General features: G+C 37.4%; 2 protein-coding genes across 2 annotated transcripts in view; one reads left to right on the forward strand and one right to left on the reverse strand.

Moving 5' to 3' along the window:
- BMX (BMX non-receptor tyrosine kinase) overlaps positions 1–9,001 on the reverse strand; it is an 86,848-nt gene extending 77,847 nt beyond the window's left edge. Inside the window, exon 1 of the mRNA XM_074299932.1 lies at positions 8,892–9,001. Coding sequence (XP_074156033.1) covers positions 8,892–8,909 — 18 coding nt within the window. The 5' untranslated portion in view covers positions 8,910–9,001. The remainder of the gene's footprint in view (positions 1–8,891) is intronic.
- A 6,602-nt stretch (positions 9,002–15,603) lies between these two features.
- PIR (pirin) overlaps positions 15,604–15,809 on the forward strand; it is an 81,573-nt gene continuing 81,367 nt past the window's right edge. The window contains exon 1 of the mRNA XM_074299946.1: positions 15,604–15,756. The gene's annotated coding sequence lies outside the window, so the exon portion shown is untranslated. The remainder of the gene's footprint in view (positions 15,757–15,809) is intronic.

Raw genomic sequence — 15,809 nt, forward strand, 5'->3', positions numbered from 1 at the left:
ACATTTTAGTAATTTTCTATCAAAAGAAATGGCAAGATGGTTGAAAAGAACGTGGCTTCCAAATTGTTTTTCCATACTATCCTCAAATCTCTCTCTCTCTCTCTCTCTCTCTCTCTCCTCTCTCTCTCTCTCTCTCTCTCTCTCTCTCCTCTCTCTCTCTCTCTCTCTTTCTCTCTCTCTTTCTCTGTCTCTCTCTCTCTGTCTCTCTCTCTCTCTCTCTCTCTCTCTCTCTCTCTCTCTCTCTCTCTCTCTCTCACACACACACACACACACACAGAAAGAGAGACAGACAGACAGAGAGGCAGACACACACACACACACACACACACACACAGAGACAAAGAGAGAGACTCCTCACCTGATGTGCTGAATGACTCTCTTCTTTCTAATCTCCTGAAAACCAGGCTGGAGGATTTTCTATCTCAAACTACAATTAGATCAAAACTCCTACCTACAATCTATGAATTCTAAAAAATGGCAATAGGAAAAGTAGTTGGCCCTCACATCACCACCTCTTGTATGACAGAAATATCAAATTTGCTTATCAAATATCCAGGGCTATTTATTTACAAAGTTCTACAAAATGCAAGATACTCAAGAGCTTGGGAGGCAAATAGAGGGAATCATCCTGCTACAAAGATGAATTATATTTTCTCTGAAGGGTTTCAGGAACTATAATTATATGACAGATAGTAAAATAAGGATGTATTATTGATGCTGAATTAGGGAATTTATGTCAATGATAACCAAATCCAACTCTGCAGGATGGGACAATAAAGGAGGCAGTGGAATATTTGAAGAAGAAATATTCTGTTAGTTAAATACATTAAAGCCTTTCTATAATGTAACCCAACTAAAGAGCAATATAATGCTTGTTGGGTCTATCATAGCCTCTGTACAAGGGAGTCTTTTCCAGCTAAGTGGCTCAGTGGATAGATATCTGGGCCATAAGTCAAGAAGATTTGAGTTCAAATCCATCCTAAGACACTTACTAGTAGGTTGTTGTTCTGAATAACTCCCTTGCCTCAGTTTATCTATAAAATGAAAATAACAATATCATCTATCTCCCAAGATTGTTGCAAGAATCAAATGAGATATTTTAAAAATTCTTTGCCCAATACCTAGCACATAATAGTTGCTTTATAAATGTTTATTCCCCTATTTCTGCCTTTCTATTGGATGTATTCCTCAAAGACTTTCTCACTTACATCTGGATTCCCTGACAGAAACATACAAGGCTCCAGGATTTTAAAAAGAAATAACAATTCTACTCCTAAAGTAGAACATATCCTCCAAGAAAAAAAAAACACAAAGCTGTAGTTAGCTCATGTCTAGGGGTACCCAATTGCAAAATAGTCCTATGCTTAAAAAAGGATTCCTCCTAGGAGTTCTCCTGCATCCATGTCTGAAAATTCTTTGATTGTTCAACTATTAAAATGCATACATCCCTAGAAGGAGTAGTTATTTAAACTATTAACTGTTATTTAAATATTTAAAATGAACCTGCTGGCTGAAAGTAGATTTTCATAGAGAAAAGATAAAAAGAATAAAAGGATCAAGGCAGAAGATACTACATATGGGTCAAAGAACATTGAAATGGGAAGCAAACATTACTATGACAATATCTGCCTTCTTCAGAATTTTTCTAAGGGCTCTTTCTTACTGTCTTACTACTAAAAGACTGACCAAAATGAAATAAAAAATGCAAATAAAACAAGGGTAAAAAAAAGAGAAGAAAATAAACATTTTTATAGTACTTCTATATGCCAGATACTGTGGTAAGCACTTTACAAACATTATTTCATTTGACCTTTACAAACAACTCTGGGAAGTAGGTATTATTATTGTCCCAATTTTATAGATGAGGAAACTAAGGCAAACAGAAGTGAAGAGATTTGCCCAGAGTTACACAGCTAGTACATATATAAGGTTATCTTTGAATTCAGGTCTTCCTGATTCTATGCTTAGTGCTCTATCCACTATGCTACTTAAAACAAAATTAACAACAACAATCACAACAAAATCAATTCAAAAATAAGATTTTGAATGAGATGGCATCATTGTTCAAATCTCTTCAACTTATAACTGAGGAAACTGAAGATACTGTGTGATCCTACTAGAAGCAGGTGTCTTCCAGGAGTGGAGCCAAGATGGTGGAGTGAAGCCAGTAAGCTAATAAAGCTCTCTCTCAAGTTTTCCTTGAAAACCACATGAAATCAAGCCTCTGAACACAGTCTGATGGAAAGAAACCACTCTCCAGCTTAAGATCGACTGGAAAAACTTTAAGAAAGGTCAGTCTTACTGGATTGAAAAGGGTGTTCAGTCTAGCTCATACAGACCCTGGGAAAGCTGGTGAGAGAGTCTTAATCATAGCAAATCAGCAACTGAAACCCTCAGTCCTGGCTTCCAGCGCCAGCTCAGAAGACAGGCTATTTCCTGAAAGAGCACTCCCTACAAACACAAGAGGTCCCTGTGCTCAAAGCCAAAGCTCAGAACTGCGCAGGAAGCTTTGGACAGTGCCCCCTTTATCCCAGGAGCAGAGCTGGATCATAAAAGTTAAAAAAGAGAGAGAGAGAGAAAATACCAAAAGAAAAAGAAAGACAATGAGCAAGAAACAGAAAAGAACCTTGATCATAAAAAACTATTATGGTGATAGGGAAGAACAAAATACCAGCTCAAAAGAGGACAAAATGTCCACAGAAGAAATCTCAAAGAGTGATATGAATTGCTCTCAAGCTCAAAGGGGCTTCTTAGAAATGCTCATAAAAGACTTTAAAAGGCAATTAAGAAAGGCAGAAGAAAAAATGAGAAAAAAAATGAGAGTCATGCAAGAGAGAGTCAACAGCTTGGAAAAGGAAAGAAAAAAATTGATTAAAGAAAACAACTCCTTAAAAATACAGTTGGCAGTGAAAAGTAGAATTAATCTAATTCTAAAAAATGAGTAGGTCAAACAAAATTCAGAGAAGCAATCCATAATTTCATCCAAGAGAATGACAATAATGAGACAACATAGCAAATTCTATAGGGTAGCTAAAACAGTTTTTAGAAGAAATTTTATATCTCCAAATAGCTACATGAATAAAATAGAGAAAGAGGTGATGAATGAATTGGACATGCAACTAAAAAAGCTAGAAAAAGAACAAATTAAAACCCCCCAATTAAATATCAAATTAGAAATTCTGAAACTCAAAGAGATTAATAAAATTGACACTAAGAAAACTATTCAACTAAATAATAAAACTAAGACTTGGTTTTCTGAAAAATCTAACAAAATAGATACATCTTTGGTTAATTTGATTAGAAAAAGGAAAGAAAAAACAAATCACCAGCAATCAAAAATGAAAAGAGTAAATTTATGACTAATGAAAAAGAAATTAAAGAAATAATTAGGAGCTATTTTGCTCAACTGTATGGCAGCAAATGTGACAATGTAGTTGAAATGGATAAATATTTACAAAATTATAAATTGCCCAGATTAACAGAAGAGCCAAGAAAATTAGAGACTCACTGAATGAAGGATGGGTATAGCAGAGAGGAAAAGCAAGGATAGATAGTGACTGGAGTTCACCAGAGAGAATAGACCACATGGTAGTTTCCTATAACTAATTATTCTTAATAATTAGGTACTAACTTGAGTTTTTCTAGCTTCTGAAGGGGAGATATAGCAATAACCTTAACATTCTCTGGCCTTGGTACTGATATAGTTGGAAATGATATATTTCCAGTTTATACTATCTCACCAAGATGCTATGGCTATAAATAGTGCTGGCTGGACAATAACAGAATTTCTAAAACTAATGAGCAACAATAATGAGCTGCACATAGGTGCAGAACAAAATTGGGTGTCTGCCACTTGACCTAATGACATTTCAGGCCTAAAGAAATGAGCTCTGCCCAGTAATTATGGGTATTGTAATTGTGCACAAAATCAGAATCAGACCACCATCAATTCCACCTGTAGACCATAAAATTAGCATATTAGTGACATGAAGCACCTGATTTCTTTAATTTTGTCCTATAAATTTATTTTCTTGCCCCTGGTTCTTTGCTAATTTCTTTTATAACATAGCTAATTAAATGGCATTACAATTATAATAAACTTTTCCCCTTGACTTGGAGATGGGTCTGAGCCTATAAATTCTTTTGAGGCATCTCACACCACCAGTCTGGAACCCCAACCTTTTGAAGATTCCCTTGAACCCTAATAGAAATAATGTTAGAACCTTTTAAATTCAAAACCCTGGAATTGCCTGGCTTGATTGTTTCATTTCAGCTATAACAGTTCTAAATTTAGACCTCTTTCTACTAAATTATACTTGTCTTCAAAACCATCCAATGAAGACAAAAACATTGATGAGAAAGAAGATCTGAGTTTAGATGTCCCCAGGGTTATTCAGTACTAAGTATCTGAGGTAAATCTAACCTCTGGACAAGCCACTTCACCTGTATGACTCAGAGCTTCTACCTCTCTGGATTGCTGTGAGAATTAAATAAGATAATAATTGTTAAGATTAACAGAAGAGGAAATAAATGACTTAAACAGTCCCATTTTAGAAAAAGAAATTGAACAAGCCATTAATGAACTTCTTAAGAAAAAATCTCCAGGGTCAGAAAAATTCACAAGTGAATTCTACCAAACATTTAAAGAACAATTAATTCCAATATTATGTAAACTATTTGGAAAAATAGGTAAAGAAGAAGTACTTCCAAATTCCTTCTATTGTAATGTCTAGACTAGCTCTCTAGAGGATCTTGTGACCACCCTTGATCTTAATGGAGGAGTTCAGGAGGCAGGAGAGCTATCAGGATGATGGTCAAAGATGGAATGTCTCATTTCTAGTCCTCTTGATGAGGTAATAGGGAACCTCAAAATGATGAGGTAACTTGAACCAAATCATGAGGTAAATACCTAATAATGAGATATATACCTCAATAGGATTAAGTGAGGTCTAGTGGCAGGATTCATGGTACAGGGAGTCACATGGAGCTCCCCTGCAACCCCCTTAGGATTCAGCTCAAGGATACTGTTGAGGGTGGTAGCCCCTTGATATTCCTTGTTTGATCTCCAACTTCTTTTGGGACTTGGACCTTTGATACAAGATCTGGTCAAACTAGTTTGGGCTATCTGAGCTGGTCAGGGTTTTACAGCCCCCATTCTAATCTGCTCAGATAGACCAAATGCCATCAGGAAATTCCTTTTTGGGAAGAGACTTCTGTCTGTCCCCAAAAGATAACAAGAGAATCCTTATCTTATTTACATCACTCTCAGGAACTTCCTTACATCACTGCATCTGAATGATTGTGCTCTTGTATAAAAGAGAGAACTCAAAAATCTACTCTTTGCAAAATTGGCCTTGTACCATGCAGCCATTTTGCCCACCGGCTCTCTGGTGTTTCCATTCTAATCAATAAAGACTATGTTTCCATACAGCATTAAGTAGCAAATTCCTTTGCTGCCGAACCAGCCCTTGGTTACTTTGGGGAAGGAAGGAGAGAGAGAAAAGGAACTGACCCATCTCGATTTAGACCTCAGTTTACTCCTCATCATTTACTCCTCATCAGATACAAAGTTAAATCAGGTCTAGTGGCGGCGAGAATCCCCTGTAAATGAATTTACAGGCCGAAAACCTAGATGGGTAAAAGATGTTTATTGCCAGGTTTGGAAGCCAGGTTAAGGTCTGGTTAGTAAAAGGCATTAGATAGAGGAAGATATATGCCTAAAGCGGCGGGTACAGAGAATCTCTGATGCAAGCATCTTAGCTGGCATCTTTCAAATTTCTAAACCCAAGATAATTCTAGCTTTGCTCCTTTTATCTGCTTGAAGAAGTAATGGGCAGAGCTCAGGTTAATTCCTTGAAGGCCAGATTTTTGGAGGGCTTTATTCAAGCCAGCTCAGATCCAGTGGGGGGGCTGGGTACAGCCCATACTGGCTTTGACCAGATCTTGTATCAAAGGGGGCTGAAAACCCAAACCAATTGGGGGCTGGGTACAGCCCAAACTGGATCAGATACAGATCTTTTCCCTTAGGAATATCTTGTCCCAAAGATAGATCAGACAAGGAATCTTAAAGGGGCTACGCCGGCTACATTCTCAGATATTGATCTTATAGCACACTAAGTATGTGTCAACTAGAGAACCATTATCTCATCAATTTCACTGAATAAACACCCTGTTGTAAGGATTCTTGTTTCAAGAATACTTTTCTAGAGTTCCGGCCCTCTTCATTCTATGACACAAATATGATACTGATACCTAAACCAGGAAGAGCCAAAACAGAGAAAGAAAATAATAGACTAATCTCCCTAATGCATATTGATGCAAAAATTTTAAATAAAATGTGAGCAAAGAGATCACAGCAACTTATCAATAGGATAATACACTATGACCAAGTGGGATTTATATCAGGAATGCAGGGCTGGTTCAATATCAGGAAAACGATTGCCATAATTGACCATATCCATAACAAAACCAACAGAAATCATATGAAAATCTCAATAGATGCAGAAAAAGCTTTTGACAAACTACAGCACCCATTACTATTAAAAACACTAGAGAATGTAAGGATAAAGGAATCTTCCATTAAAATAATAAGCAGTATCTATCTAAAATCTAAAGCAAGATTATTTGTATTCATTCCCAATAAGATAAAGAGTGAAACAATATTATTTTTACAAAGAAGCTGTCACAAAAATTCTTCATGTTTTCCCTCCCTAACAGCATCCTATTATTTGAAATTATCAGGTGCTACGAGAGAGAAAAAGTAACAATTTTTCTTGGCAAGATAATGACATAATATATAATGTGCTGTAGATGGACAACAAATAGGTGCCAGAATTGAATAAATGAAAGGATGGCTGGGCAGCATTTAGGAAATTGCATACTGTTTCTTCACCGGCATCCTTACCCCACAAGTGCATGTGACACAAAGAACAGCAGAGATTGTTGGGGGAGGGTTCAAGGGACCATAAATAGTCAAAGACTGATTTCCTATTAATAACCTACATATAAGATCTGGTCCAAGAATCAAAATTTTTGTGAGACATAAATTTGGGAAAAGCATGTAGCAGTGAAGAACAACAGGTGGGCAGTTTTTAGTACTGAAATGATATCCAGGAAACATTAGGTAGCACAAGTTCTCTAGCTTAGTGGCAGAATATGTTCTGTAGAATCCATAGGAGACCAAGTGCAAGAATGGGATAAGGGGAGATGTGGATGGATCTTGATGTGGGAAGTATCCACATAGATGAGATCACAGAAATCTATTTTTCTATGTAAAAGGCATAGTCCAATCCCTCTTCTGTCATAATCAGTGGGCCTGAGCAAAATTGGGGTGTATTTACTTCCCCTTTTTGAGATTTTTCTTTCTTTTTAAAGCACTGTCCTCTCCTACTCCCTTTTCTTCCTTTGCAAATATCAAAAGGTCTTATTTTGGATTACCCTTGTTGAGGATAAAAACAGAAGATGGTGAGCCATTTAATATCTCAGAATGAATGCCTTTAATTTTAAAAGTTCTTAACCTCGTGTCTTGGATGTTGTGTGGGAAGGGGGAGAAGTCCCCTCTGCTCGGTAATGTAGGTTCAAATGACAAAATTCATGAACCCCAAACTCTGTGGCAAAAGGAAGTTTTTTTTTTCACTAAGAAGCTCTCTCTTAGTGGGCAAATCTCTTAAGGAAGAAATTTGCAAAGAATGAGTTAACAGAAACCTATTTCATGAGGAGATCTTGGCAGGCAGTTTGAGCTGATTATCAGACCAGAAGCTCCCATTTGAATGAAAATCACTTTGAAGGCTTTTTTCCCCCAGAATTTAGAGTTTCCTGAATGGGGAGCCGGCTATCTAAAGATCAATAGGGGGTGATTTGCCTGAGATTTACAATTGAATGAAGCTGCTTGTCTCAGGAAAAGGGTTTATCAGAAAATATTCCTTCTCCCAGACTCTGGACTCTGGGAGACACCGAATCTCTCTTCTTTTGCAGAGCAAAGGGGACATAGTTTCAGTGATTATTTTACAGATTTAAAGGGGACACAATTTCACCTGTCATCTTCAGCCTTGATTTTGTATGCATGAATGCATGTGTGTACATATGTATGTACATGTGAATATATATATGCATATATATAGCTAACTTATTTCAATGCAATTGTTTCTTTTGTAGTCCTCTATATTTTATTTTAGTACTTAAAATATTCTAATAAGGGTTCATTGACTTCACCAGTCCATCAAAAAGGTCCATGATAAACAAAAAAATATGAAGAACCCCTGCTTTAATTTCTTGTACTTATCAGGAATAGCTACATTTTAAAGAGGTCTGTCAGGAAAAGGAATTCCAAGGAATGATCTAAAACCAGTTTTTCTGATTTCAGAGTCAATGCTATTTTGTTAGTACCATGCCATTTGACTGGTTCTCTCTCACAATCATTGACCTCTTCTTTCCCCCTTCCCATCAAAACTAAACAAATATATTTAAAAAAAAAAAAACCTATCCCCAAACAAATCACAAGCCACATACATGCACAGAAAATCAGAATTTGAAAAAAAAAAAAAAAAAAGAAAAATACTTACCAATTTGTAAAAGTCACAATCTGACAAAAAAAAAAAAAAACTGGGAAAAATAAGGAACCATTAATGAAAACATTTCAGAAAGCTGTTAGAAAGTATATGTTAGAGGAAGAAAAACAATAAAAACAAAACAAAACAAAAAAAAAAACAAAACAAAACCCAACCTGCAGAATAAAACAAACAAAAAAGAGAATGAATGCAAATCACAAACAGACTCTTTCTTCAGGCCAGTACAAAATATTAGCTGAACAATTTTTTGAGCCAGAATCCAAACCCCTCCTTCTAAGTTATTGTGTCAAGGACAGTTCATTGCCACCAACCTCTGCTACATACCATTTCTGACTGTTCCATTTCATTGGGATCCAATCTGATCAGAATAATCTGATAATTGTTGAAAGAAAACAAACAGTGATCACCTTTGTCATGCCCCAGGGGGCTTTCTCAAGTTTCTTTGACTGGGAAGTCTGAAATGACCACATTACTCTGTGGCCCCAGTGAATAGTGTTCTACAGGACTTTACACAACCTTACAGGAAACCACACTCCAACACTTGGCCAATGCTTGCTGATTTGATTGAACTCAACAAAAAGAAAGATAAATGTACACTTTATAAAAATTCCAAATTATAGAGGTAACAGGACTGTTTGGGGAGGGAGAAGAAAGACTGAATAAAGTTCAACAGTCCTGTCTTTGTTTAGGTAGCATTTCGATGAAAAGAACACATACACACATAAGCACACATATATGTATATAGAGAGAGACTAAGACTCTTTCTGACATTAACTGCTCTTAACTAAACAAGCCAGGAAGTGGTTAGGTAAGACTAAAGAACTCAGAGAAAAAGTGTTAAGCCATAGTCTCCTTGAATTGTCATACCTCAATTATTCTGCCCCAATCCCCAGGTTGCAACACCACCTTCCCTCTTAATAATCAGGATGTTTGATAAGGAAAAAGATCTTCTGTTTTAAATACCATGACCCCAGAACTTCCCTATTTATCAAAATGTCCAGTGCCTCCCCCCATTCTGTCCATGTTCTTCTTGATCCCAACTTATCAGAATGTCCGGTGCCTCCCCCCAACCCTGTCAGAACCGGACTGATAGTCCATTCCCGATCTCAGGGCTCTGAGTTTGCCCCTTCCAGTCTACTCCCTAGTAGCTTGGAGCTGCATGTATATATAATTCATAGAAAGCACACATTAGCTGCTGAGTGCTTTGGACATCAGCCCTGGGGGAAGCATGCCCCCAGCACAATCTCTCCCTTTCAAATAAAATATTAAAAATTCCTGCCTCAGTTTCTCCAGCATTACAAAAGTAATAAATGTTAATTAAAACTTGGACCATCTTAGGCTTGTAAATACAATAGAGACAAAAGTATTTGTTGGATAGTCCAGTTGGTTATTTTCAGGTGTGTCACACACTATTTGTGATATTCTTGGCAAAGATACTGGAGTTGTTTGCCATTTCCTTCTCCAGCTCATTTTGCAGATGAGGAATGGAGGCAAACAGGGTTAAATGACTTGCTGAAGATCACACAGCTATTAAGTATTTGAGGTCAGATTAGTAATCAGGAAAATGAGTCTTCTTGACTCCAAATCCAGCACTCTGTGCACTATGGCACCACCTAGCTGCCTATATGAGAAATATATTTCTGCAGCTTGGAGCAATGAACAACACACCAGGGGACAAACATTTCTCCAGTTTGCTTTATATACTAACATTATAGGATGTGTCCATGAGTGGTTGGGTGAATATGTAACATTAATATTTTATCTGGAATCCTGCCATTTTTACAGCTGTTTTCTTTGCTCATTCCATAATTTCTTTTCAAGTTTGTTGATTAGACGTCTGGTTTCCTTAATGTAGGAATTCCTTTTGCCAGATACAATTTCAGTAGATACTCTGTATTCTTGAGGTGTTTATGATTAGTGACTTTGAAAAAGTCACTTCTGGCTTGTAAAACAAGGGATTTAGACGAATTGATATCTAAGATGTCTTACAGTTCTAAACCAAGTAAGGTCTTTGGCTGTCTGGAGACTAGGGTAGGGATTATCACCATTTGGAAAGAATCAATCAGGATCTCATTGTTGTGTCCTGCTTTCTAGAGCCCCCAAGTTGGTGTGACAAAACAGATGGTGATTTCTAAAGCCCCCACACCAGGGTGATTAAAATATACTGTCCTAGTGAAGAAATGATGAGGCAGGACTCTTGAAGATGGTGGGAAAATGGAGTCCATTTATTCCAAGGACTTTCCCTTTTTATACCCTTATACCCTTATGGAACAAAAACAACACTGGACATGCATCAAGTATATACTGCACATGTGGGACCACATAAACAATTCTATATAGTTTGCCACCTGGTATCACTTCCACCTGACATCACTGCTTCAATCTTCACACAGGTTGTCACTGCCTCCTGACTTCTCAGGAAAGCTGAGAGTCCTTAGGAGACATGGGGAGCTGAACCATAGATTGTTAACAGGTTCCTTCTGGGCTGACGAGTCTTATACTTCACTCAGAGTTTCCCCACTTGTGGGGGATCTTCTATATCTTGCCCTTTTTTTTTGTTTTGTTTTAATTGAAGTAGGTATATACCAGTGATTAAATCCATCACATAGGAGGAATCACACAGGCAAGTTGTAGCATCATACAAGGAAGTAGTAACATAACAAACAATATGAATAAGCAAAATACTAAAAAAGATTTCCATGAGTCCCAGAAGGAAGGTGTAGAAAATAACTATTAATTCACAACCACACATACATTTCCTTCAGCAACCAAGAGATAGGCCCAAATCAATCTATTGTCCATCACTTCATGTGTCAGGGAATCCAATGATTCCTCCAGATTCTAAAGTCCTGCATCAATCTTATGTCTCAGGGAATCTAATGATTCCTGCAGGTTTTGAAGTCCTGCATCAGTCTCATTAAGAATTTTTTTGATGTTCATGAGTCAATTGCCATACATAAAGGGTTAACTGCCAGGCTCTTTTAGTGGTGGGCACAGTCAGCAATGGAACCATCGGATGTTTCTTGGGTCTTCTCTTTTTCTGTCTCTCTCAGATAGACAAGGTGGATACGGCTCATTGGTACCCATCAGGTTCCTTCTTCATCTGTTGAGATACAAGAAAACCCTCTCCCCTAAGCAGTTAACTTATCTGGTCCCTTCCATTCACCACTTTCCAGATCTCTCCATATCACCTAGTGATTATTTAAAGATATTGGAGCTGCTTGCACTTGACACTGCCTTTCTAGTGGGTTATGAAACCTGTCTGCCAGAGCCAGTGCATCTCCATCAAAAATCAAAACTTTAAAAAGTATATAGTGTTAAGTTTAGAAGTTCTCTAGGGTGGCCTGTGGCTCCCCCTCTCTTTTGTTTTTTGGAGTAGTATCTAGATGTCTCTGTTCCTACTCTCTACTATCACCTGTCCTTGAGGATTATAAAGTATGCCGGTGGTTTGTGAAATCTGACACTATGGCAAAGGCAGGGGAATTCCAAGGATATAGAGAAGGCTGTAGTCCTTGGTCAAGTTGCTCCTGTACTATATCTAATAAGGCATGAATTTTTTCACTGATTAAGGAACATTTTTCCACCCACACCTTTGTATCAGTTTTCCATTGGAAACAGGTGAGAGTGCTGGCAGGCCTTCAACAACAGCCTTGCCTAAAAAATTGAAGTACTTAATTGTAATCCTAGCTGTTGTAAGATATCTCTTACCCACAGATTGATGGGGATTTTTTTTTACTACAAAAGGAGTAAAAATTCCTGTTTTATCTTCAAATTTCCATCTCAAAGAGGTAGCACTAAGTTCAACTGCTATTGATCCTCCTATGCCATACATATGGGTGTTTGCCATAATCTTTGGCCAGTGACTGGGAAATTAGCTACACATTCTCCAGCAAGGGGTCTATAGGCCGGAGAGGGGCAGGTTTCACCTCTCCAGAGGGATATCTCAGTAGTTCCAGCAGCAAACATCTCTATTCTTTCTAACTGCAATCCCCTTTTACCACCCCTTTGCTTAAGGACTCTCTGGGGGGTAATAGCAGTTGCCATCATGCCCCAAGTGTTTTTTGCTTGGGGCTTTGGAGCCAAGCCCTGCCTCTTGTAATGAGGATTAGGAGATGGGCTGATATGTATTGGACTTCACCTAGAGTCCCACATTTGGGAACCAAATGTTTTGTCCTGCTTTCTAGAGTCCCCACACCAAGGTGATTAAAATATACCTTCCTAGTGGAGAAGTAATGAGGTAGGACTCCGGAGGATGGTGGAAAAATGGAGTCCATTTATTCCAAGGACTTTTTATAACTTCATACCCTTGTGTAATAAAAACAACACTGGGCATGCACCCAGTATATATTGTTTATGTGGGGCAGTATATGTGGGACCACATAAACAACTTGCTATTGTATGTAGTTTGTCACCTGGTATCACTTCCACCTGATATCACTGCTTCAATCACAATACAGGTTGCCCCTGACCCCCTGACTTCTCAGGAAGGCTGAGAGCCCTTAGGGGAGATGGGGATGGGGCGCCAAACCAGACATTGTTAGCAGGTTTCCTCTAGGCTGAAAGGTCTTATACCTCACCTAGAGTTTCCCCAGTGTCTGTGACCCTCTACATCTCACAAATGAAATAGTCTTTTAAGAATGAATAGGACAGGTAGGTAACAAAGTGGACAGAGTACTAGGCTTGAAGTTAGGAAGACTTCTTTTCCTAAGTTCAAATCCAGCTTCAGGTACTTACTAGTTTTGTGACTTTGGGCAAGTCACTTTACCCTGCTTGCCTCACTTTCCTCATCTGCTAATTAAGCTGGAGAAGGAAACCACTCCAGTATCTTTGCCAAGAAAACCCCAAATTAGTTCACAAAGAGTCAGAGACAACTAAAATAAAACAAAACAAACAACTTTAAGAATAAATAGGAATTTTACCTGTTTATTATGTTTACCATATGATCTATGAATTATGATGATGTATAATGGTAACTAACCTTTCTATAGCACTATCATTAGCCAGATGCTGTGCTAAATGTTTTTACGATTATTTCATTTGATCCTAGCAAAATCGTTGCATGGCAGAAACTATTATTATTCTCACTTTACAGATAGGAATATTAATGTGGACAGAGGTTAAGCAACTTGCCCAGTCACACAGATAAATGTCTGAATCCAGGTTCAAGTTCAGGTCTTCCTAATTCAGTCTTAGAACTCTAACTACTGCATCATATAGCTATATATAATATTTTATTGTAATATAGTTATCATTTTAAAATATTTTATTGATGCCTTTTATTTTTGTATCACCTTTATTTTTTATTTGAATATTTTTATTTTTTATTATGAATGCAACAAACAGTATTTAGATGAATAAGAATAGAAAAGAGTACTGAAATATGCAATTTTTTGGTAACTTTTTTAAAAATTAATTTTATAATTATACATTTTTTTGGCAGTATATATGCATGAGTAATTTTTTTTATAACATTATCCCTTGTATTCATTTTCCCAGATTTTTCCCTCCCTCCTTTTACTCCCTCCCCTTGATGACAGGCAATCCCATACATATTACATGTGTTACAGTATAACCTAGATATAATATATGTGTGTAAATCCAATTTTCTTGTTGCACATTAAGTATTGGATTCCGAAGGTATAAGTAACCTGCGTAGATAGACAGTAGTGCTAATATTTTACATTCAATTCCCAGTGTTCCTTCTCTGGGTGTAGTTGTTTCTGTCCATCTGAAATATGCAATTTTTAACACATATGTCTATATGTATATACGTGTCTCTGTGTGTCTATCTCTGTCTCTTTTTCTCTGTCTATCAATAACAAAAACATGGCACTTTACAACATTACCTCATTTAAATTTCCAAGGGCCCTGTGAGGTCTTATAGTATCTCTATTTTCTGATTAGGAAATTGATTTCATCATCATTTTATAATACTTATGATAATATGAGAATTTTAGTTGCTTGCAATCTTAACTAGTTTAAAGGAATTTAACACTTAATATTTCATTTAATTCTCATAATAGCTTTATATGTTACTTGGGATTGTGGACATAGTTCTGGGTTTAGAGTTAGGAAATCTCAGGTTTAAAGCTGGCATATCTGATACTTGTAGCTCACTCATTCAATCAATAAATATTTCTTGGGGGCAGCTAGGTGGCGCAGTGGATAGAGCACCAGCCCTGAATTCAAGAGGACCTGAGTTCAAATGTGATCTCAGACGCTCAACACTTCCTAGCTGTGTGACCCTGGGCTAGTCACTTAACCCCAGCCTCAGAAAAAAGGAAAAAAAAAAAAAAAATATATATATATATATATATATATATATATATATATATATATATATATATATATATATATATATATATATATATATATATATATATATTTCTTAAGTGCCAGGCACTCTGTTAAGCTCTAGGAATACAAAAAGAGGAAAAAGACAGTTCCTACCCTCAAGGAGGTAAGTCTAATGGGGAAACAATATACAAATATATAAAGCAAGTTACATATAAGAAAATAGGAATTAATTACCATAGGCAAGCCACTGAAATTAAATGGGGTTGAAAAAGATTTCTTGTAGAAGGTTGGATTTTAGTCAAGACTTACATGAACCTCAGGCAATTTTCTAGGATCAATTTAGAGTTAGGTTTCAGGGCAGCTAGTTGGTACAATAAATGGAACTCTGAGCACGGAGTCTGAATTATCTTCCTGAGTTCAAATCTGCTTTCAGATACTTACTAGCTATGTGACCTTAGGCAAGTCACTTAGCACTGTTTGCCTCAGTTTCCTTATCTGTAAAATGAGCTGGACAAAGAAATGGCAAAACCAATCTACTGTCTTTGTCGAGGAAAAAAACAAAACAAAACGCCAAATGAAGTAATGAGGAGTTGGGCACGACTGAACCTATGTTACAATCGGCTTGGGTGGAGGGGATTCCCGTTTGTGGAGTCCCAGTTAGTGATCAGATCACTGACTCAGTTCAATAAAGTAGGCAGGATTGCGGTCCACAAGGAAATGAAGTGACGTCACTTAGAGGAGTTTGCCCTGGAAGGAAACCTAGAGAGCATCTAACTAGTCCACTTATTTTACAGATGAGGAAGCCGCAGCTTCTATGTTAGAGCTGGAGCATTTTCTGGGAGACACGGGGTATGCCTTTCCTGGCCCAGTTTACGTCACTGCCGGGCCCAGGGTAAGCCGTGGGCGTGGGAGAAGCTGGCGCCTCCGCCTACATCAGGCCCTAGC

This window comes from Sminthopsis crassicaudata, chromosome 3 (assembly GCF_048593235.1).
Source record: "Sminthopsis crassicaudata isolate SCR6 chromosome 3, ASM4859323v1, whole genome shotgun sequence".
Lineage (NCBI taxonomy): Eukaryota > Metazoa > Chordata > Mammalia > Dasyuromorphia > Dasyuridae > Sminthopsis > Sminthopsis crassicaudata.